Source organism: Musca domestica, unplaced genomic scaffold (genome assembly GCF_030504385.1).
Source record: "Musca domestica strain aabys unplaced genomic scaffold, Musca_domestica.polishedcontigs.V.1.1 141, whole genome shotgun sequence".
Taxonomy (NCBI): domain Eukaryota; kingdom Metazoa; phylum Arthropoda; class Insecta; order Diptera; family Muscidae; genus Musca; species Musca domestica.
Window position 1 is genome coordinate 1,431,026 of NW_026712194.1, and position 26,039 is coordinate 1,457,064.

The following is a 26,039-nucleotide window of genomic DNA, read 5'->3' on the forward strand; positions in this document are numbered from 1 at the left end:
TGTAGGCATATATATTTTTTTTTTCTATTTGTATATGTGTTTGTAAAATTGTCAATTGTGAAACAACGAGATGAAATATTATATTTGTTATTATTTTGAGGAATTGTCATTATTTTCCTTTTCGCTTAAACGGTTTACAGAAAGTCACCAGGGCCAACATAAGGATAGGTGAGGTGTATGTTTTCTTTCAGTAAGACCCGTATTCATCGGCAATTTATTGTCCTTGCACATTTTTGTTTATTTTCTAACATCCATGGTAATGTTTAAAAATTATTGTCTCTGTTACTAAGCAGTACCTAATATGTTTTATTCGGAATTCCTTCTTTGTTCTTTTCTTTTTTTTTTTGTAATTAATAATTTAAAATATGCAATACACACAATATAGTAAATAAATTTGATTTTTTTTTTTTTAAATTGTAATGATTTGTTAATGTTAATTATATATATGTATATATATTTTTGGTTTTTTATAGGAATTTTCAGCGAAATTGCATTTGCAACATTTTATTGTCATATTAATAAGTTTTATTTAGCTTTGGTTTTCCGTCAGGACCTTGGGAAACCTTCCAACATTGTGGAAAGGATAAAACACTCAGAACATCGGGCAGGAAAACAATCGGCTACAAAATGCATGCATAGCGTGATCCTGATCAATGGTCCTGCCAAGCAGGCAGGTCGCTTGTGTCCGACATTCTGGTATTCCGCTCAAATCCTAATGAATCTATTCTAATGTCCCCCAAAGTCCGTTTGAAGGGAAACATAATTCGTGCCAACGGTTGGCTTCCTTTCCTTTCTACTCTATGTATATATATATGTACTTGTATAGTAGGTGTGTGTATGTGTGTGTTTGTGTATACTTATATTGTATATAAATATATATGTGATATTATTGTCCAGATATGTTATTATTAATCAGTATTTAATTAAGATATGAATAAATGTTGATATAATTCTTCTTAATTGTTCCGTGTCTCAATTTGTTTGCGACTTGTTCTGCAACTCAATAATTTGTTTGTTTAATTAATTTAATTGTATATGTGTACATATTTATATGTATATATGTTTTTTTTTAATATATATATTTTTTTAATATTTTTACTTTTGTTCATGTTTCTAGTATCGTGTTAGGTTGTTGAGATCATTGCGTCGAAAACTGCGGCGATTCATGGCCGTTATACGTGGTGGCGTACCCCAGGAATGGAAGGGCGCAGACACAGCTGCCTGGCGTCGGAGGTTGCGAGGGTAATATGCGGAAGGTAGGTCATTGGTAGAGATGCTTCTATGGTGTTCCATGGACTGCATGTACAGGGGCCAGCGACCACGCATTCCGGCGGCACCCCAGTTCACCATCGGCCGGTAGGGGAAGAAGCAGCGTTTACAAACGGCTGCGATGGGTTGACGCAGTCGCTCTGGTGGGGGGTAGTACTCGACCTTTGACATGGCATACCCGAAGCAGAGATGGCCCAGCGAACAGGCATTGAAAACAATGGGGAGAATGTTAATTAATTGGCATTGCTAAGTTCTTCATCATGCATATAACGAAAAATGTGAGAAGATAAATATACAGCACAGTCCAAATAAACGCTTACACAAATAATGGTCTAATTACATATCGTATCCATACATACATACATACATACACAGTCATTGCACACACATTATAGTCTCAGTATTGGATCGTGTTTCCGCTCGTCTCTACGCCCGTACTTCGTTATTATGAATATAAGCTACCTCGTACATAGCATTGTGTGTTCACAAATACAACTACAACATTGGTACTACACCTCAATCTGCCAGCACTACAAACAGAGGCCTGCTCTCGAGTGAATACAAAAGCTGCTCTCAAAAGCAGAGCTCACCTCCATGAAGCCAACGAACTGAAATGAAATTTCCCCATTGTCAATCGTACGCTTTCCAGCTACGTGAGTTTACATTTCTTTACTTTCCAATCTCACTACGAAGGCATGGCACGACGATCCAATTCTCTTTGCTGGGATGTCGATACTTAGTTGGAAGTGATTAGCTGATCTACACATTCACAATAAAGCGAACTTTTTTACGCTGGCATAGCAGAGACGCACACCCGCCATGTAAATGAGAGAATAAACCAAACAACTGAAGCAATAGATGGCGGTAAGCGTCACGACATGGCATCGTGACAAATCACATTTCGATAATAGTTGGATGCGACAAACCCAATATTTTCTAATATTTTTCGTGGTTGTCGAACACCGGTAAACGGGAGCGAGTAAAGAGACCAATTTCGAAAGTTGAATTACTGAGGGTTTGCAAGATCCTACTGGAAGAATTAATCCAACAAGAATTATCCAGTAGCATCATAGACTAATGAAAATATTGACAAAGGAATGCTCTCACCGCTCATCTTCGATAAAATTCGCATCAGCAGATGTTGTCAATGTTGTTCCAGAGGCATTAGTGAAAATACTGAAGCTAAATGTTAAACATATCATGAATTGTAGGATATTTGAAATTTAAAGCCTAAAGTAAAGTTCTTGAAAAACGATAAAATGTGTTTTCGGTGTCGAGTACATCTACGCAAAGGCATGCTAATACCAGGTAAATAATTAAATTACTTTTCAGATAAAAAAAAAAAACAAAAACACTCAACTTTGTAGTACAACAATTTATTTTGGGTTTCTCAACAGCATAAAAGTGTAACGCAAACATTTTGCGAAATTCGCTCGAGAGAGAGAGAGAGTACAATTTACTGAGTAATTTGTGATGGGAAGTTTATTGTATAGACCTAATAGTCATGTGTACATTCTCACTCTCTTAAAATGCATCTCAAATACATAAGCATGGCTATTATCATGTTTGTCTTTTTTACTCGATAGTTTGTAACCAGTAAAAAAAGAGCGGAAATGCACTGAGTACACCCTTCTCCATAAATACAACAATCGTACCTATTATTATTCAGCTCGATTTCGGAGACACTCGATGGCGATATTTGTAGTTGCAATTTGGATTTGAAATTGCTGTTGCTGTGAACTCCCCTCAATTCGAATGTCCACAATAGTTCATTCAGCTCGTCGACTTTCACATAATTACCTGATGAATCGGCTTATTTCAATTTTACTTCTGCGGCAAACATTCTTGAGCCCCCCAACCAAACAAACTGCTACTACACACCGACGTATACATACACACATACATGCACAAATTACGTGTTCAACTTTGTCTAAACAAATTATTACACATTTTTCAAGTAAAACAAAACAATAATTCCGAGCGGTAAAAAGAAAGCATCTAAGCAACAAAAACTACAACGGAAAATAGGAATAGGAAGACAAGGCAACGAAAACCATTACAGCTCTTATGCCCCAGGCAATGGCAGTGGCAAAAGTTTGCAACAAAAATGAATTGAATTTCTCCAAGTTTGGACAAGTTGAGTCTGAAGCCTAACGCCTACAGGGTACTTTCGTGTTTATTGCAACTTCTATGCTGGAAGCCGTCAAGAAAACGCCCAGTTCACAGTTGGTTGGTATTTATATGGAGTGCAGGCTCGGGTCTTCCGTGCAGCGGGGACACTTGACAAATACTTGACAAATCGATATTCCAGCCAACAGCTGAGACAAAGCACATCAAGCCGACATGGGGTAGGCTAAAACTCAAACATGCTTGGTGGGAAATTTGGAAAGGGCCAAGCGGAAATTCGATTAAAGAACAATCGAACAGCTTAGGCCGATGCCACAGACGAACAGGAGGACCGGCAAATAAGGTCCTCATGATGATGCAATCATGTTCGTCATTCGAAAAGACAACAAAGCAATTCTGTCTTAAACACCATTGTCGAATCGAACCAAGGAAGTTCGTTAGAAGACAGAAGCGAAAGCAAATAATCTACGCAGCGGAAACAACAATTGTTAACATCCCAAAAGAGCAGCGACAAATAGGAGTACACACACGCACGTGCTCACATACAATTTAAATGAGGAAGCAGATTGTCGGACGACTTGGAAGGGCGTAGGGACGGCGAAGAAGGAAGAACTTTTATACCCTCAGCTGAATGACTGACTGGCTAGCCGACTTGCTGGGGCGTACGATAACTCTCGAACTAATATTTGTGGGGAGTGTCCGATGCATCGTAATATATTAATAAAATATTACTTCTCGATGTGATGTGAAATGAATGTCCAATCTTGCCTACATTAGAGCAAGTCCAATCTTTCATGGAAGTAGTTCTTTCGGAACAATTATTCAATTACCTCGCATACAAAAAGTCAACATTTAGGGAAAACATTATACATATTTCTCACATCAACCTTATTTAGGCTAAGGTCACGCGCGAGATTGGACAATATCGGACCGGCTTCGCGCCCCGAAATGGATGTCAAAATGATGCTGAAGAATAACCATTGCTTAATGGATGCAGGGCCTGCTTACGTTCCTGTATTGGATCGCTTTTACTAGTAGCAACAAAAAAGCCAATCTTTGAATACCAACAACAACCATCAAATTTCAAATCCGATTTTCTTCAAACTTCGTGTAGCTTTATTGGACTTTGCATTAAACGTGTCGGTCCACTCCCACTCTCACAAAGGGACAAAAGGAAGGGCTGGCATACGCCGTGACTGGCGACAGCCGCAACAGAAGTGTGTGGGTGTGTGTAAAAAATGAGGGTCTCGAGGTATTTCATACAATTTTCAAATTCATTCTCAGCCGGAGAAACTTTCTTTCGAACTAAATTTTCTCTATCCTGGCCCTTCGTTGTAGCATACTTCATTTGTTTTGTATATTGTTGTTTGTGGCTTGAACAAGCTTATTGTGCAGCACATTTATCACACATATCCTATTCGAAATGTGCCCTCATTTAATCACACACAGACACACACATATACATACACTAAAATAACCTTCTAGGCTAGGCTGAAACAAGTTTGTGACAACTCATAACTTTGAGAATCCTTGCGTTCGTCATACGCACTACCAGTCAATTTACATCCCTGCTGACAGACAGATCTCCGACAGATCCACTCAGGCTTTTTTCTTATGTCGGGGTCGACACACAAGTAATTTTTTGAAATACAACGATGCGGGTTTAGGTGAGGGAGGTGAGGTGTGGTGTGGTGTGGCGGTGTGGAAAGGGCGAGGCATGAGCTACATACGGAGAACGATGCGGAAACCTGAGAGTGTTTGTGTCGAGTGTTTGTTTTGTCATGCTTGTTATCGAGTACATACATCCATGAATTCAACCTAGAAATATGCTACGCTTAAGGCATTTAAGGAACAGCCTAAAAGTAGTCATGGAACAAGTTCATGCGTCTACAGTCGCATCGTGTGATAGAGTCGACGGTCAGGGATGGAATACATCTGCGGGTTGTCCATTGCGATTGCATGCGTTCGTACCGTGCACGGTACAATCGAACACGGCCGTGTGAACAATGCCCGGACCCGGTCCAAATGCAGTGGGGGTTGAGGAATCGACTTGGACTGGTCGTTAGCAGAATCGTCATTAGTGTCATTAGCGATGGAACGTGCTGCTGCAGATTGCCATGTAGTTAACCCGGTCCACAATGAGCTTTGTTCGCTGTAACCATAATCGATTGTACCTCAGTTTTTCAAAACTTTATCCCACGGGCATGCGGTCCGCAGGTGGTGAAAGTGCAGTTTCGCGTTTCGACCCGACTCTATCACGATGCTGGTACTTTACATTTTTTAACTGGCCAACTAGCAAATAAAGCTTTCAAAGGTGTGTGGTGTGTGTCAGTGTGAGTTTTCTATGGAGATAGGAACAATTCGATAGCAAGTAGAAGAAGTAGAGGAAGAAGAAAAGGATAGCACACAAATCACCGCCATTTACTCATACAAATTGCCTGGCACGTCCAGAACGACTAAAACGGCCTCCACCTACAGCGCCGCCGCTTCCGGAACCCATGGGGCTGCGCAATGCTCTATAGGATGGCAGGAATCCGGAGCGATAGACCGCTCCGATATGTCGTTTACTGGGAGTCTCGTAGGCATCGCTGTCCTCAGACTCGGCAGCAGTTAGGGGTATGGGCTCGGCACCAGACTCGGAATCCATGTCGATACTTTCAGCAGTCTCCGTTCCGGTTCGACCGACTGCCGCCTCCTTGGAGTCCAACGTTTGCAGGAAATTGGCATTCTCGATGCCGAACAGTTCCGGGTCCTTGGAAGTGTCTTTGTTGTTTGATTATATAATTACACAATATACAACAATAGTTGGCGCATGATTATTATACAGGAAGAAAACTTACGCGCTTACGCTATGTGTTACATGTTTATGTACATAGAAGAAGTATATATGTACATGTACGCATGTATATAGATGTATGCACATTATGTATATATACACGCTTACCAACGGCAACTCGAGGTGTTAGGGATACTTACCGAGAAACCTTTTTTGGGCCCTTCCGAAATCGCCCCAGTCCATGTCGGCATAGGTGCCATAATTCCAATAGTAAGCCAAGGGGTCGACGTAGTCGAAGCTGGCGGGCAAATAAACAGGGGCCTCGTCTTCGCCTCGTTTCTGCTGGACGCCGTGAACGGGGGAGGCCTTCAAAGCGCCTATATTGCGTTTCTCCGCGGCGTTGTTAGCATTGTTGTACATGCGCTGCGAATTGTATCGGGCCACTGCAGCCATGTTGCGCTTAGGTTCATTGCGGCCCAATAGCCCAAGACGGGCCATTGTTGCCAAATTGCGTTTGCCATTGGGCAATTGAAAGTCTCGAGCCAATGTGCCGATGTTACGCTTACCATAGCCCAACATTTGACCCGAACGGGCCAAAGAGCCGATGTAACGTTTATCCTCCGAACGTTGCTCTTCGTCGGGTACTATTTCCGGGTCGGGTGTGGGCAGTTGTCCATTCTTAGCCAACGTGGCTAAACTTCGTTTCGGGGAGCCAGTTCAAATTTAATAGTCCCTGAGCAGCCAATGCAGCCACAGAACGCTTGTCCTCTTCCAAATAATCCAACTCGTTGTTGTTGATGCTCTGCTCTTCCCCTTCATCGAGTTGTCGTTCCCTTAAAATGTTGCGCAGCTGATTCCGCAGGGAGGACACCTAAATGAGAGACACAACAGAGTTACAATGCAACCACCAATGGGCTTTTCGGCAAATAGCTTGTCGAAACTCGACGATTCGGCAAGACTTCCCTGTCGCCGAGCCACAACTGTCTCGTCGACAACAATGTCTTTTTCCTTCGCTCCGAACGCCTCCGATTTTGTTCGACGCAGGCTCCATTAGTGATTTTGTTTCTGGGCGCTTACGAAATTACTCACCTGCATTTGGTATTGGGGCGAAGGATTCACCAATTGATTTATTATCGATTCCAGTTCACACGGTGAAACATTGGCCACGTCGTCGGTAGCCTTAACAGCACGCGGATAATGGGCCTGAAATGAATCGAAAGTAAAGTGAAATGAGAGGAAGCGAAATTAGTAATTCACAGAGGAGATGGACAGAAAAACACAACACACACCGATCACTGCTCGGTCTGAGGACACTTGAATGTTCCGTGCAATACAGTGACGCACACGACGCACCAACAACCACATGCCGTTCTGAAAGCTGATGTATTCCAGAAGTCAAGGGCAGAGTTCGAATGTAGGCACCGCAGGATTTTGCTGCTCTTGGCTATCGCGCTGAGCAAAACAAATGAAGAATATTTTCTAAAACAGAGCCCCCACGTCATGGGCATGAGGGTAGAACTCATTTGCCCAGGAGCTGCGGTGGATTTCCCCCAGCATGGAAAGACAAATGTGTGTGCTCGACATGTCCGTGAGCGTACATGCTTCAAATTGGGTTCCCATTCGGCTATTTGCTGTAACGTTTTTAATTTATTGGTTGGCATTCGAATGAGTAGCAACCATAGATTCGATTCTATTTCAAAAAGTTACAAATATTTAAATATCGAAACACTGCATTTTCTATAAAAATCGTTCTAAAATAGCCGCACGCAAGAAAGGGAAGGGTGTGTGTGACACTTTTTTCGATTCTGGTCCATGCCGGAAAACGACAATCGATTTGTACGTATATGTGTTCTCTGCAATGTTTCGAGGACACAGTTCGATTTCTAGCAAAGAACCCTGTCCCCTTTGATGCCTCGACAAGCTTTTTGGCTCCGTGACAGCCAAAAGACCTTGCATAGCACTTACCAAGTGAAGGGTAACGCGCTGGGATGGGCTTTTCAAAGTCCTCCACCTTTTAACAACGTCTTTGTTGATGGCCCACGCTAAGCCCAAATAAATAGCCTACTTTTTGGCCAACACTGCCAATACAGAAGTTCAAAGTTCACCTTGGGTCGGATTAAGTGTTTGCTGCCATTGTCCCCGCACGCATTCGGCTGGTTAAAGCGAATCGTAGTTTGGCCTCCTACCCGACCCGGTGCCAATGGTCATAGCAAAGTTTGCGTTGTACTTTGTCAATAAAACATATTTAACAAATTGCATGGGCATGCATAAACGAGAGCTGATTACGGCTCCTCCGGACGCCTAGTGCTGTTACTCGGCCTTTCCGCCTTTCCTGTCCCGGGAAAATGCAAATGAGCCATTGGCATTCCGCGACGCGTCCCCGCAAATTGAGACATTACGCCGGCCCATATTAAAATGATGCGAATTGTCGTTTTGCACTTATTAAGCAAATATGGCTAACAAAAAGACCAACATGAGGGAGCGACCGACAGACCAACCGACGTCAGCAATGTTTTCCTTCTCTTTAATAATTGTGTGCTGTCCTGCCGTCCATCAATGGCTTCAACGATGCTGCTGGCGGCGATGTTAGGGGTGAAATAAATGACTGTATTGTCGCTTAACAATACAACTTAGCTGAGACTTCCAAAACGAGCCGTGGGTGCGGATGTGTAACCAGCCCTTCGTTTAACCACTTGCTCACTCATACGCCTGTCGGCTCTGCTACACTTGAGGGTGATAATGTTTTCAGAAGAAAATTTAATATTCCAGTCAAACACACATTCAATTTGTCCCAAGACTGACTACGTGGGCGATGCTTTCGTAATGGAATAGTTACTGCCACATCGCTACCCGAACAGCCCCCTCCCCCCTGCTGCCACCCACCCTTCTGCCAAGGCCCAAACTACGAAAAATGTGATATTCTTGTCGTCGTTTCTTTGTACACATATTTCTTGCCAGAAATACTTTTACTTTTCGAAGGCAAAAACTCCTTCACGCTCCCAACGCTTCTGGCCCACCAAAGTGGATGGTAAGAAAACTGGGAGAACTCCAATTAGATTAAACGGATAATGGTGCGATATGCAACAGTCCTATGTGATGGGCATTTCGGAAACGTTTAGGAGATAGCGCCTCACCGAGGGACACAGTGTTCGAGAACGATACCGACCATACACATGCCAGTAGGCCACTAATATACAGTAATCCAATTCTGACATCTGCCTAATCTGAATCCAGGCATAATCCCTAGTAATTCGGTCTGACCCGGAAGGTGTGCAATTCAAAATCACCGCGAGTGACAAGTAGAAAAGCAGTAAGTTCGGCCGGTTCAAATTTTGAATACCCTCCAACATTTGGAAAGCATTTGGAATTTAAAAAAAAAAATCTTTAAAAATCTTCTAAAATCTTAAAAATCCCAAATATAGGAGGATGGGTTCTCTACGAAGACGTGGACCAGAATAGGCAACATTTGTCATAGGCCATTACAATATTCAAATACGAAACTTAAAAAAAAATCCGTCGAATAATGTAGCTAAAATCGTCAAAAAAAACCGAATATAGGGAGGTACCGTTATATAGGGAGGTTATATCTGTCACAGGCTGTAGTATCCATTAGAAACTTTAACTATGAAATTTGAATAATGCCGCTTAAATCATCAATGTACGGAACATAGGGAAGTACCGTTATATGGGGGCAATACGATATTGTGGAACTATGTAAACAATACTCTCCCGGGGGGAAAAGTTCTCAGAAGGAACTCTCTGCGTGGATTTTCAAACAATTCCAAAAAAATCATCAAAATATTGAATATCGGGGATACCGTTATCTGGTGCTATATGATATCGTTGACCGATATAGCCCATCTTCGAACTTGACCTGTTTGCAGACAATAGAATGACCTGTGCAAAGTTTCAGCTTGCCATTTTAATTGGTTTTGACTCTATCGCGATTAGCGGACGGACGGACAGGGCTAAGTCGACGTAGAGTTTTACGCTGATCAAGAATATATATACTTGCAGGGTCTAACATTATTATTTCGATGAGTTACATACGGAATGACGAACTTAATATACCCTCCATACTATGAGTGGTGAAGGGTATAAAAATCCTTCTTTGTGAGTGTGCCGATCTGCGACACATATGTAAATTGATAACATGTGCCGTAGAGTAAACAGCATTCCATTGGCGTGGCTACAACAACACTTTCTGCCAATGTCAATCTCCCCAAGAAGAGCGAGGTATAACGGTTTGTGCCTGCGTATGATTCGCGTTGCTTCACGGGTTCACACACAACGCATACATGCGGCGGTGTACGTGGGTGCCTTTGTATTTGGACGTGTCGAGAGTGAATCAACAAAGCCAAAGCACATATTTGAATAAGGAGGGCTCAAGAGCTCAATTAAATGGTTTATATTAAAAAAAAAGAACGAATACGTCTCTTTGACCTCAGATGCTAATCGATGTGGAGAAAGTATGGAGATGCTCCTCCATACTCCCTCCCAGGAGCAGGAGAATCGCAGTTGATTTTGTCGGATAAATAGGACAGGTCATGATTTCTGATGATTGTGACTGGCGACTTATAACGAAACACAATTATGTATGCCGCTCATTATCTCCAAATTGGGTTCCGCTTTGCCATTTAAATGTTACAGTAGTCCTAGGTATAGGAAACAGATGTGCATGCCTAAACGTGACAACCTTCTGCTTTCAATCCAGTGCGGTCGACAATTACGAGGCTGGTCGAACCAGCGTTCGATAATAAACTATATCAAACGTTTGCAATCGTTTCGTTATGTATCTGATACAAGTATGAAACAATACCGAAATGAGATAACGGGACTTGTTTTTTCATTTGTTCTGAAACTCGTTCGCAAACAATACATGTTGTGTATTTACCTGTTGCGAACAGGTAAATCACATCCAACGACAGCCGTCAGGTCAATCGTTTAGCTATTGACTCAATTCGAAGTCAGTGGGTGAAACTACTTAAATATGGTGTCATTACCCTACACCTTAACCGCAACGACACCTTTGGCAACGACATCAAAACCAAAGTTTTTTGTTTAAATTTGGAAAGTTTTTATTTTATTTTTCCCACACCACCAACATTTGTTCTTTGGCTGCAGCGTGGGATTGAAAAGCCGCAGGGATCTTCAGTTCGAAAGGGAAACACCTTGTCATTGGATGTATGTATGTATTTGCCGTCTGTACTCCTAGTTGGGCACATTCCTCTACACAAAGAACCCAGAATAAAGTTTCCATACCAATACGCACCAACAGTTATTTTGTTTGCTTTGTGCCATGCTAAGCTATAAATACTTCACAATTTGATTCCGAGGGCATTATTTGGCTTAGGGAACGACAACAGCATCTTTCAGTGCAAACGGAGTAGAGGCATGGGTTGCGGTCGCAAAGAGAACGGTCGTCTTGAGCACAAGAGAACGCCAGGCAGTTCGATTTTGCTTTATTGAGTTCGAAGAGCAGATTCGTTAATGTACCCCGGATATTGAAAGAAACCAGGGCAAAATAGTTTCATTTAAATGTTTCAAACTCAATCACCATCCCCAGCAAAAATGAATATGACAGGATTTCCGAGCACCGACATTTCTGTGTCTTAAATAGGAACGAACGCCGGGATGGTATTCTATCAATCTTCGCTTAAAAGCGCAGCACTGCAGAGTTAAAAAAGAAGAGATATTCCGAGCTTAGATCACAAATTGTTGTCAGCGACAATCGGCATTGATTCGCATTTTGAATGTTAATCAGTTACTCGTCAATCGCTAATCGCCGCAATCGCTTTACAATTCAGTCATCATTTGCAATGGCACCAATGACGGCTGTGCTCGCCAAACTAGCTCGAATACCCTCGCACGCCAAAGTTGAGGAAAACGACACCCCACTCCCCAGAGCAGTTAATTGGTTGCGGGGGGCAATAAAAATTCACATAAAAATGCATGTCTCCTCCTACCTGGAGCGAATGCTGCTGAGTCCACGCAAGCACCTGTATTTCACGGATGATTTGCTTAAAGTAATGTAATGCCATAGAAGTGGGTCAATGTAGGGATGACCTTTAGGTCACCCACTCAGAACACATTGGTTTCGGTTTGGATGGCAAAATCGTTGTGATCGCAGGACTAACTACTGACGCAATGCCCTCTTTCGTTGGGAGCGAAACTGAGTGTTTGTGACAGACTCCACACACCAATACATACATATGCAGCAATTTGACAGCCAGTTACTAGCAGATGTGTGCGTTCGTGCGTCACGAGATGCCAAGCCAAATGAATGTCCTTTATTGAGGCCTTTATCAACAACAACCAAGGAATACGACGCATTCCAATGAAGAGCTTAAAACTATTGCGTATTATTGTAACAATAACAACAAAATGATTGTCAACTCATGTTTTCCCTCGACGATAGTTGATTTCTTCTATTTCACAATTTAATTTGCTTGTGCTGTGAGGTGTTGGTTCTGCAATGCAATGGAATCTCTACAAATTGGAACAGCAGACGTAACAGATATCCATCCCTAGTACCAAAAAAGTAAGTGATGTGTTTGACTCTGCCAGCGAGTGTCGCAAATGGGGGGTACGTATGTATGTATTCGGGAAATCATTTCCTCCTCTACCACGATGACCTGTCACTAGTCCCACTCTCAGCTATTCCTCTTTCCACGAAGCCATACACAAGCACATATTTCTTGCGTGGGCACACACATCGCCGCCAAAGCCTATGAATCCAACAAAGACCAATACAAGATGACATCCCATTCGAACAACTGTCTGCTGACTAAAGAACTTTGAAATAACCGAACGGGCATGGTTGGCCGCCTCTATTTGGTCTAAGTCGTTTCGCTTAGCCACGAAACAATAGCTCGATGCCAAGCAAAGCTATGTTCGAATCAATCTTCACACACGAACGCATGCATTGTGTATGTATTCAGTCATTCAGTCGCACACACAAAAGCGAGCGAACACATTCGCATACTTAGGTATGAACAGGAGTGGACGGGTACATACATTCAAACATGTACATGTACAGGCACAGATACACAGCATATTTGGGTATGTATTGGTGTATGTCCTATACAAACAAATATCAACAATAATGATAATAATAACAATAATAAAAGCCACTGTTGCCTTTTTTGAGTAAACATTTGCAAACCAACATACGCTCGTCATTGGATGGACACACACACAAACACACACACACACACTCCGAGAGCGCGTTTCGATCGATACCCACTACCAGCCTACGGAAAGCGCTTGCCAGCAACACCGGCATCTAGCTAAGATAAATTATTATGTATTCCAAAAATGTTGTGCTCCCATGCCAACTAACCTAACAGGCAACAGCCAGTATTTGCGGACCTTGATTTCTCGGTACGCAAAAAACAACCACAGCGGCAACCTGTGTTATCGTTGCGGGAATGCTTTTCATTAAGACCAGGAAGAGCAAGAAGTAGACTTCCTTCCCAAAAATAAAAAAAGTAATTGATGGCTCACAGAGTCGTGTGGTTAGGCATTCGACAATTGTTAGCCTGAGTTGGGGTGGCTGGGTTATCAGCAGCTCGGCAGTCTCAGCACTAATAAAGAATGCCGTAAAAACAACAACCGAATTCCTTTTTTCCTTCAGAATTTGTTGCTCACGCTGTTGCTTCTGCTGCCTGTGCCTTTGCCTCATTTGAACAATAGATTCGGTTTATGTATGTATGCGTAGCTTCATATTATCATATTTGTTCTCAGTGACTTGGTCCAAACACGATTGCCATGGGAACCGATTGATGCGTCATGAAAATTTAATAGAATTATTAATTGATTAAAGGCGCATGGCGATGACATAAGTGATTCCAAATGGCTCCCATTTGTCCATAAAAGTGTTTAAAGTATTATCACACCAATGCATCCCCCCACCACTGCTGCGGCGGCCGTTCACTTTGCCAGACAACATACGCCGATTATGTGTTGCAGTGTGCAAATCAGATTTGGAAAATATACCTTCATCTCATTTTAGTATCCTACTTAAGAGAGGAGGCATACATATGTCATCATCTTCCGATTGGGATCCTTTCATATCTTGTTTTATAGACGTGATCACACTGCGAAGTAGACTGTATCCGAATCGTACCACGCCCCGTAAAGTATGAGCACGACCCGCTCTACAAAAGGTATTTTGTGTGGGTATTGCCATAATGACAGATCCATGTGCACTTCGAGCACCCCTGTACTAATTTGCATATGCGTACATATACACGAAGGCATGTGTATATATACCAAATTGCCATAATATGTTATTATGATTATCAGAATTTTCTCAAAGCCACATGCCTGGCATCGTCTTCGAAAGTCTCATATTTAAAAATGAAATATTTATCATCAGCATAGCACAGGAATTTTAAAAGATTAACAACCACGTTTGCACATGTGTCGTCAGCGCCGCCTCTGGTCTGGGCAGCATCAGGGCAAATATATTCACGGGAATTTTTAATTTACCGAGTTTTGGAAAATGCCTTACATCGGTTAGTTATTACTAACTGTAATTATATGATGTAATCGTACAGCCATTTTTGAATCCTTGCTGGCACTCACGCTCGCGCTGTCAAATATAGTGAATGGTTTTTTGGATAATCCTACAGGAAGACTTAAGATTGCACGTATAAAACCTGAAAAGCAGTTTGCCTCGCGCCTCTTTAAAAATAATTCAGGAATACGAAAAAACGTACTGTATAACAAGCGCAGACGAATAGGCACTTATACGATTTACTGAAATATATTCTTGCTTCTTTCGACCTTCACTTATTTCTGATTGGAAAGTGTTCAATTGGCAGTGAAAATACGTGTGTTTAAGCAAAAGCGAGTCGCTTCGCATAGTGACTTATCTTTTTGAGTTTACTTTTTCAAGAGAAATATACAAAATATTTTTTCATTCATCGATATTTCGCAAAAAAAACACACGATCTGGTTTTTATACCCTCCACCATACTATGGAGGGTATATTAACTTTGCCATTCCGTTTGTAACTCCTCGAAATACTCATGTCAGACCCAACAACGAACGGATTGAGAAAGAAGGCTAAAATTTTGGGCACGTGTTTATTTTTCCAGTAGGCAGGTAAAGTTCGTAAATGGGCCATGTAGGTCCACGTTTTCATATAGCCCCATATAACGGTACCTCCCGATATTCGGTATTTTAATGCTTTTAGCGACATCATTCACCGGAATTGTTTCAAATTACGTATTTAGAGTTCGTAATGGGAACTACAGTCTGTGACAGAAAATTGTCTATGCCAGGTCTTCGCACAGCTCTGATATAACGGTACCTCCCTACATACGATATTTTGATGATTTTAGCTACATTATTCACCGTTTATTTCAAGTTTCGAATTTGAATATGGTAATGGCTTATGCCAAACAATGCCTATGTAGGTCCACGTCGTATAGACCCCAATACAACGGCTATATTCGGTATTTTTAAAATTTTAACAGAATTTTTTTAAGGATTTTATTTTTTGAAAATTTCCAAATTCGTTCTCAATGGTGGAGGCTTTTTAACTTGTTAAAAATGTATTCAGTTTGGGATTAGTCAGTTCTATAATGTGGACGTGTGCATGTTTATAGACGACATTTGATTTTTATACTCCATTCTATAACTTACCCTATAATGCATGAATGGAAAATCAACGATTTGCAAGGATGCTAAACTGGAACTCAGATTCTGACATTATTGAATTATAGTCTTCTTCGTGTCTTGCTCAAATTCAATATATATTTTAAATTCTTTAGGTAATTAGGCAATCTTCCCCAAGTCTATGGCTTCTCAGAGCAACCTAAGGCTTCGTCTACCACCCTAATTTAAATATAATATCAATGATTAATTATATCGTTCGGTCGGGTGGAGTGTACCTTTGTGGGCCTTCTACTGCCAGTGGAATAAACCATTTATTTCGCACCATACGAAAAGATACAAAAGCTATATTTAATTGGGCCTGTCCGTAATTAACGAAATTTATCGTTGAGTTAGCGATAAAATTAAAGTAGTCGCTAAGACCTACCGATAGATAATAATGTTGTCAACCTTAATTTATTTGTGTATCAATATTTTGGGTTTCAAGGCTACCGTAACTCAAAAAATTAATTAGAGAATCACACTTCTGGTGTGGCATTGTAGAAAATATAAGCAGACCACTCCTAAACATGGGATAGGAATCGTTGTGTCTTCATAATGTTATTGGAATATAACAGTTTTCCAGACTTCCGCTATGCCATTGGTCCCATGAAATGTTTCTTCTTTTCATTTTCCTGTCTGTGAGAACGGAAACTAAGTCAACTATTCACGCTGCGTATAAGTCGATGATGGTAACGACGATAATGTCATGTACAATGCGAACAAAACAATCCAAACGGAATAGCGATTCATGCCAAATCATGTAGGTGCCAATGAGATTGTGTCCTCATCGGCTCCGAACGATTTACTCATTAAAGATGTAAACGTTTCACAAGAGTTATCTGGTTTCCGCCTTTATTTCGAAGGAGTCTAGCTAAGATATGAATTACGTACGGCGCATTGTGAAAGTATCTCCGAATATAACACATATATTTCGAATCGAGTCCATAGCAGTGACACTGCTGCTAACATTTGTCCTTGGCGGTTAGCAACATATTGAAATGGGAACGCACGACGCACCTTAGAAAATTGTTTAATTTTCGTCGATTTTAAAGTTGACTACCCTGTCTATCCTAATTCGTCGGAGTGTAGTTTGTTGTTGACACATTTACACCTTAAGTGCGTATTCAATTAAAATGTTCAGGAAAAAGATGGGAGGCTTTGTTTTCAATAATTTCCACTTGGGTATTAATGCAATCGAAGGTATGTGAATGGAAAATCATCGGAAAATGATGTTTTCTTTTTTACTTTACAATAGTGTGTAGTTGACATTATTTTGCGTGTGCGCGAGTTTTGATGAGAGTTAATCTGTTCTCAGTTCGTGTTAACCTGTTTTTGTGTTCAGAATGTTGCCATTGCGTAGATATTTCGTGCGTTTGGAATCCAACGATGATTTTTAGCATTTGATAAATTTACTTTATGTCGTCAAAATCGTCTGCTCGGTAAGTGTCGTTAGAATACCGTCGTGGCCAAATGTGTGTGCACGAATTTATTTACCATAACTGCAGAATCGAGTTCTGACTACGTCGTCAGTTTCAACTAGGTGGCTGTATATATATATATATATATATATATATATATATATATATATATATATATATATATATATATATATATATATATATATATTGCGTAGATATTTCGTGCGTTTGGAATCCAACGATGATTTTTAGCATTTGATAAATTTACTTTATGTCGTCAAAATCGTCTGCTCGGTAAGTGTCGTTAGAATACCGTCGTGGCCAAATGTGTGTGCACGAATTTATTTACCATAACTGCAGAATCGAGTTCTGACTACGTCGTCAGTTTCAACTAGGTGGCTGTATATATATATATATATATATATATACCTACATATATATATATATGTGTATATATATATATATATATATATATATATATATATATATATATATATATATATATATATATATATACATATATATATATATATATATATATATATATATATATATATATATATATATACAGCCACCTAGTTGAAACTGACGACGTAGTCAGAACTCGATTCTGCAGTTATGGTAAATAAATTCGTGCACACACATTTGGCCACGACGGTATTCTAACGACACTTACCGAGCAGACGAATTTGGTTTACGAAATATCGAAACGACATATCTAACGACACTTACCGAGCAGACGATTTTGGTTTACGAAATATCGAAATATATATATATATATATATATATATATATATATATTTCGATATTTTGTTAACCACGGAGGGCATATTTTGGCGATTATTTTCATCGATTGTAAAGTTGGCTACACTGGTCCTCCCAATTCGTCCTCTTCAGTTGTCATTCTGTTTTTTTTGGCGCTCGGTTGCGTGTGGTGTTCATTTTTGGAAAATTTTCAATTTAAGTGTGTATACGATTGAAATGTTTGGAAAAAAGATGAGGAACATTGATTTTCAATAATTCCCACTTGAATATAAATGCAATCCAAGTTATGTGAATGAAAAATCGACAAAAAATGTGTTTTCTTTTTTACTTTGCAATGTGATTGTACTATTGTTGTTTCCTTTCTTCCTTGTTTGTGCTGTTGACATTTTGTGCGTGCGTGTGTTTTGATGAGAGTTGCTCTCTCATTTGGGGTTAATCTCTGTGGTCGTGCGTTCGTATTTCAATGTTGATCTTAGCTCGGAAATTAACTTTGTCGTTAAAGTCGTCGGTTCGGTAAGTGTGGTTTGAATTGTTCTATGGGCAAATGCCAAGGAGAAAGAGTTAGAAAAGTGTTGACAAGTGTGTAATTTTATTTTGTATAGCTGAATATCGATATTCGTTTAACTGGGCAGCAGAAGAGAGAGTAGGTAAGTGTTACTTCACACCAAAATTATGTATTTCATTAAAAACAAACAAGAAAATGAGCCAGGAAATTAATTTCCTATTCGGAGACTTTGTGGTTCAACGATTTTACAACTTTAAGTGTTTTCAAATACCTTGCACTGAAATACATCACCCGAAATGCAAAATCGTCAGACATCAGGAAAAACAAAAAAAAAATAAAGTTATAATTTCAGTAAAATAACTGTCAACATTATTCTGTCGAATCTCTCTCTCTCTCTCTTTTGTAGTTTTTTTTTCGGTATTAACATACGATTTCCAGCAATTTGCGGAAATCGTTACAGAGAAAGCAATTAATAACGGATGTGTTAGTTTTTAATATGGTGACCTACGAGTTGTAAAATAACAGTTGACAAATATCCGTAAAATCTAATGAGCTCTTCACAAATTGTAAAATTGATTTAAAAACATGAGTGTAGAATCTTTTAAAATTTCATTTCCTACTTGACCGTTTCAGTGTTTTTTTTTTTAATATACCTATATTTTTATTTTACCTTATTTAAATAACAAGTGGTAGGAATTACTCTGTTTTAGCATAGAATCTCTGATTTATTGAGTATTGATGTTGGTATTATTGTCCTGTTAATACAATTCTTTCTACGAAAACGGATCCGAGTTGCAGAATATTTAACTGAAAGGACGAGCACTAAAATGTTCTGGAATTAAAAGTATACTTAATTTTCTGGATCCCAAAAGGTTGAAGATACGCAATTTTTTCCCAAATGATGCATCTAGGACGTGTCCAAGAACGGCTACGCGACCTTAAGTTTTTCTAAATGGGATGCTTTCGCAGTAACTATATTATTACTTCCCTTACATTTCTGGGTGTCATGGCAAATAATTAAATGGTGTATTATCATTTGGACATTTAAGGACTTTTTCATATTAGTTAGTATTGTGTAGTAGATAAAACAGTTACTGTATATCATCTCTTAATATATTCAGCTTCACTATTGTTCGGTCGAAACCATTTGGTTGTGCATATCTTCATTTAAGAATTCATGCTGGTTTCCTGTTCCCTATGAAAAAAGAGATAGTTGCTACCTTTAGATCGGGTGCCGTTTGCAATTTTTATAATATTTTTTATTGCCAACAAAAAAAGTTTTTACGAAGCTATTGTTGGTATTGGAACTTCAGTTAATTGTCTTCCTCGAATCTAATTTTCTTATCAGATTCTATTTTATCTCAATCGAAATCAGATCTAAGTCATCGAGCAGGGGTCAAATACACGCCAGTGGTTAACAAAATAGCAGAATGTTACAGCACTATTCTCATTATGGAAATGTTTAATTTTGGCGATTATTTTCATCGATTGTAAAGTTGGCTACACTGGTCCTCCCAATTCGTCCTCTTCAGTTGTCATTCTGTTTTTTCGGCGCTCGGTTGCGTGTGGTGTTCATTTTTGGAAAATTTTCAATTTAAGTGTGTATACGATTGAAATGTTTGGAAAAAAGATGAGGAACATTGATTTTCAATAATTCCCACTTGAATATAAATGCAATCCAAGTTATGTGAATGAAAAATCGACAAAAAATGTGTTTTCTTTTTTACTTTGCAATGTGATTGCACTCTTGTTGTTCCCTTTCTTCCTTGTTTGTGCTGTTGACATTTTGTGCGTGCGTGTGTTTTGATGAGAGTTGCTCTCTCATTTGGGGTTAATCTCTGTGGTCGTGCGTTCGTATTTCAATGTTGATCTTAGCTCGGAAATTAACTTTGTCGTTAAAGTCGTCGGTTCGGTAAGTGTCGTTTGAATTGTTTTATGGGCAAATGCCAAGGAGAAAGAGTTAGAAAAGTGTTGACAAGTGTGTAATTTTATTTTGCATAGCTGAATATCGATATTCGTTTAACTGGGCAGCAGAAAAGAGAGTAGGTAAGTGTTACTTCACACCAAAATTATGTATTTCATTAAAAACAAACAAGAAAATGAGCCAGGAAATTAATTTCCTATTCGGAGACTTTGTGGTTCAACGATTTTACAACTTTAAGTGTTTTCAAATAGCTTGCACTGAAATACATCACCCGAAATGCAAAATCGTCAGACATCAGGAAAAACAAAAAAAAAATAAAGTTATAATTTCAGTAAAATAACTGTCAACATTATTCTGTCGAATCTCTCTCTCTTTTGTAGTTTTTTTTCGGTATTAACATACGATTTCCAGCAATTTGCGGAAATTGTTACAGAGAAAGTAACTAATAACGGATGTGTTAGTTTTTAATATGGTGACCAACGAGTTGTAAAATAACAGTTGACAAATATCCGTAATATCTAATGAGCTCTTCACAAATTGTAAAATTTATTTAAAAACATGAGTGTAGAATCTTTTAAAATTTCATTTCCTACTTGACCGTTTCAGTGTTTTTTTTAAATATATTTTTTTATTTTACTTTATTTAAATAACAAGTGGTAGGAATTACTCTGTTTTAGCATAGAATCTCTGATTTATTGAGTATTGATGTTGGTATTATTGTCCTGTTAATACAATTCTTTCTACGAAAACGGATCCGAGTTGCAGAATATTTAACTGAAAGGACGAGCACTAAAATGTTCTGGAATTAAAAGTATACTTAATTTTCTGGATCCCAAAAGGTTGAAGATACGCAATTTACTCCCAAATGATGCATCTAGGACGTGTCCAAGCACGGCTACGCGACCTTAAGTTTTTCTAAATGGGATGCTTTCGCAGTAACTATATTATTACTTCCCTTAAATTTCTGGTAGATAAAACAGTTACTGTATATCATCTCTTAATATCTTCAGCTTGACTATTGTTTGGTCGAAACCATTTGGTTGTGCATATCTTCATTTAAGAATTCAAGCTCGTTTCCTGTTCCTTATGAAAAAAGAGATAGTTGCTACCTTTAGATCGGGTGCCGTTTGCAATTTTTATAATATTTTTTATTGCCAACAAAAAAAGTTTTTAGGAAGCTATTGTTGGTATTGCAACTTCAGTTAATTGTCTTCTTCGAACCTAATTTTCTTATCAGAATCTATTTTATCTCAATCGAAATCAGATCTAAGTCATCGAGCAGGGGTCAAATACACGCCAATACCGATTGCGCAATCATCTAATCGTCGCTGGGCACCGACTTTTAAACGAGCAAGTAAATTTATCGCTTATATCTATTCTTTGTGGAGAAACTGTTTACAAAAGTTTAATTGGCCCCGGCGGTACTTACCACGTTCAAAAGCAAACCAAACAAAAGCCATAATTTGATGTCGGCCAAGGGATGTTGTTGGAGTAGCTTCCTTTGTTCCATTAGCTGCTGCATTGCAGACATTAATTGATGTTTGGTTGATGGTGGCACTGGTGCAGTTGGTGTTGTTGCCAATTCCTCTTCAAATCCGATTGCAAGAACCCCTCGGTTTGGCCTCGGTCTCTTTATGGGGTTGCAAAGTGATGTTGTGGAAGATGGGCGATGATGGATTGTCCCGTTGGTTCGGAAACTAAACTGTCGCTTTGCACAATGAGCAGCTTTATCACTAAATTAAATGGAAATATTTACTTTTAGCACCATTTAATTCAGATCTATTCTTATCAAGAAAAAGAAAGAAGATGTGGTTACGAGGCACAGGAGCGGGTCATCAATTGACTCCATCCAGCATGAATACCAACAGGCAAAGATGCTGGCCGAGCAACAACTACAACCACTTTTTGCTGCTTTTGCTTCACGAACGGACTAACTGACACCAATATGTATACACACACACAGATACACTCAAAGTTTTAACTCACAATTTAGTTTGCTTTTGAGGTGCAAATGTTATCACCAGAGCGAAATAGGAAATTTCAACAAGTCGTCTCTTCCTCGTTCTCCACTGCTATGGCAGCAAAGTCGTTATTAATACTAAATGCTCGCTTCAGGACAACGGTCCTTTTATAGTCGTGACTCTCTTTTACATGCTGCGAAAAGCAAAAGGACTTGAAGAGGAAGGAGTTGGTGATGCCAGCTGCTGTGCTGCGTCGATATTTGAGGAGCTTTGCCTCTCTTGGGAAAGTACATCGGAGCTTTTTCGGTTTCACTTGCTCGATTCCGGATTTTGTTTACAAACGGATAACAGCGCAATGGCCTGCAAAAAATACACGGTGAACTGTTGCTGGAACACAGTGACACCGCCTTCGCTTCAAACTAGCAGTGTGTGTGCAAGGATGTGATTCTGTGTGTGCCAAAATGACGTCACACGCGCCACAGTTCACATGACACAGTGTAATGGATATCCTTAACGATGTGCCGATGAACCAAAAAAAAACCCACAGTGGATGGCCGCCACATGCAAGGGAATATATATCGAGTCCAATTGTTCGAAAAGTGATTTGTTTAAGCCGGAATCACCAGGTCGTTTTAGTATTTTTCACATTCAAGAGAGTTTTCTACGCTCCGCGCCAAAACGGAATAAACAACTTCACCATAGTACCGGGGACAAAATCGATCGAATTTCACCAACCAAAAGTTATATTTACATTCCTTTCTGATGTAAATTTACCAACATATCATCATGTGGTGCATAAATTATTAAATTTAAGAAATCCATAGAACCATGGACCAAACCGGTCGAAATTCACCAACCCAAAGGTACATTTACTTTCCTATTTGATGTAAATTTACCTACAAATCTACACAGGATTTTTAAGACAAGCCTCTTACATTTACAACTGATTGTACTGCGCTAGTTATGTTTGGAACAATGAAATATATATAAAGGCAGAAAGCGACAACAAAGCGAATCCAATAAGCGTGTTGTGTCGATTTTGACTTAATTTCCTTCCATTCAACCATGTGCAACGGACTTCAAAATATTGGTAACGCCTAACGGCTCGCTTTCCTTTTCCAATAGCGGTAGGGACTTGTCATATTCGCGTACATGGACAGTATCCTGTTGAACGCCCAGGAGGCTGCAATGAGTTCGTTAAATATAATCATAAAGAGAATCACATTCCCAGAATTCGACGCTTCTCAAAACGCCAGACGGAAATCCTATACGTTTCTCTTTACAATCCCCCTAAGAGCGATTTGATTTGTGCGGCATATGTTTGGCATGACATGCGCTATAGGCACAACCACATCTCTACAAAAGCACTTTACATTTGATGCTTTACTACCGCTCCGCTACTACGTACCCTCAATCGACAAGTCTCAATGGAGGAGCATTCTTGTTCTCGCCAGCATCCGCGACATTTGCGAAGTACCCAGGATGTCAGTCATTCATCCTTGCTGAGCAGGCCGCATCACCGTTTGCATTGATGAAATACCGATACAATTTTATGTTCGAACACCTGCACAAACTCATTCATTTAGCTTCAACGTGTCTGGGTAGCTGGAACGCGCATACACAAATATATAAACACATGAATACATAATTTATGTATCGGTAGTTGTATTTGGGCGCTTAGAAGGTCCCTCTAGGATAAATGAATGAGTGTTGCAAACATACTCTGACGACGATACTACACACACACACACACACGCATAGACATACACTCTAAAGGCTCTTTAAATCAATGAAACGGAAAATATAAAAATGTTGGAAAACTCCAAACAAAGACGTATGTTTCTATACAATACCAACATCAGCGGGCCCGGCCCCCTTTGCGCCCCATCGCATGGATGTTATGAAATCCTTATGGCATGGGATCTAACTGCAAATTTTCTGGTAATTTGTTGAAAATCCATAAAGAATTCGGAATACCTAATCACAAACATCGGGAGGTTCAATTATATAGTGCTATACCAAAACGTTCTCCTGCAATGACGTTTTTTCAACACTCTCGCCTATCTAAATCACTCCGAGTTTTCGGATATATCTGAACTGATATCTTCGGTTGTATTCCCAAGCCGGAGTTCTACATGGGTTTTAAAAGATCAACTTTATCAAGTACATTTAGACACAAAGGCATCCTATGTCCGTACTTTAACATTGACATGTCATAGCAAGCAAATACAGACTAGAGCTGAAAATGTGTAATATTCTATCTCAACTGAGTTATTTTGAAATTCTGCCTACGGCCTGAAATACGTCTTACCTAAAGATGGAGTTGTTGTCTCGAAATCGATTCAATATCAAAATAGCAAGTAACGTTTAGATTTTTCCCTTTTCTGAACTTTTTTCCGAATGTGTCAAAAAATCATATTTGCTGTTTGGGATCGAAGTCACAACTTACATCGTATTGTGTAGTTACTTGCTCCTCTCCACTCCTTATGGTGGGTTGCCTGAAATGTAAAACGCAAACATATTTGCAGTAGCTGATCGTTTAATATCTGGGATGTGGACTTAGTATTTTTGCGTAATATTTGTCACTTTCCGCATTAATACCATTTAGTACGAATTTACAGAAAAAAGAATTTGTTTTATTTTAGAATCAACGTTCCCTCAACCAAACATCAACAAAATATCGTATATTCTTTTCTTTTTCTACGTCTCGAGTCTCGAATTCGATTAGTGACAAATTTAAGTTTCTTCGCTTTGTATCTTTTATGTTTTTGTTAGCCGTTATTTTCAACCTTCTGGCGAGGCAGAAACCAGTTTTTAACAAGACATTTTAATGGGTTATTCGGTTCATAGGGCTTCCAAGTTTTTGCTGGGTTCCATTATGTAGTTCCACAGAAAAAGTCCGCACTTGCAGCTGCCTTGTATAAATGATACCATGTGTCCAGCTAAATCTCGGTAGTTTGTACAATTTCAAAATCTCAACCGACTGTAACAGCCAAATGAATACAACGCTGTACCACACCGTACTTCAACAACAAAGTTGCTACCATAATATTCAGCTGCTGCCCTATGTCAATCGTCAATTTCGAAACGCAACGGATGATTTTTCCGAGTCTATTACAATCATACTTTTATTATACGTACGTAAGTATGTACAGTTTGCTGTTGTCCGGAGAACCTGCAATAACTCATATATTTTTTAACCGATGTATGAATGTATACAGATACTACAGATACTTTGCTGATTATGTCATACCCTTACAGAAATGAATGCATCAACGCCTGATGTTTGTTCATCATTTATGAATATTCTGTTTGTATTTGAAAAAACCGGTTTGATTTCCCAATGACAGTGTAAAGCGAACGACGTCCGCCGTTTCTATTGTCTGAAATCGTTCAACAGAACTCGGCTTTGTCGTTTTTCAAAACCAAATTAACATGTTCTGCGTTACAATTAACACGAGCTAGCTGCTTGATATTCAGCGAGTGCGACGACATCGCTGTTCTGTATTTCCACTCGAGCATTATACTCTGTCACCCACAATTTCATAGCACTACGTCTGATGAGAAGAATAGATGCACATAAGCCAGGGTGCTCCTATGCCACTTAAAGCTGCAGTTGAATTCTTTC

At 39.6% G+C, this 26,039-nt stretch overlaps 1 protein-coding gene across 1 annotated transcript; it reads right to left on the reverse strand.

The window, feature by feature from the left end:
• Nucleotides 1–230: 230 nt before the first annotated feature.
• On the reverse strand, nucleotides 231–22,572 carry LOC131801161 (neuropeptide-like 1). The gene is given in 7 exon segments (XM_059119320.1): nucleotides 231–1,431; nucleotides 5,828–6,159; nucleotides 6,373–6,883; nucleotides 6,885–7,043; nucleotides 7,262–7,375; nucleotides 21,880–22,183; nucleotides 22,437–22,572. Coding segments are annotated over 6 exon segments (1,536 nt in total). The 5' UTR covers nucleotides 21,982–22,183; nucleotides 22,437–22,572; the 3' UTR covers nucleotides 231–1,113.
• Between the last annotated feature and the right edge of the window lie 3,467 nt (nucleotides 22,573–26,039).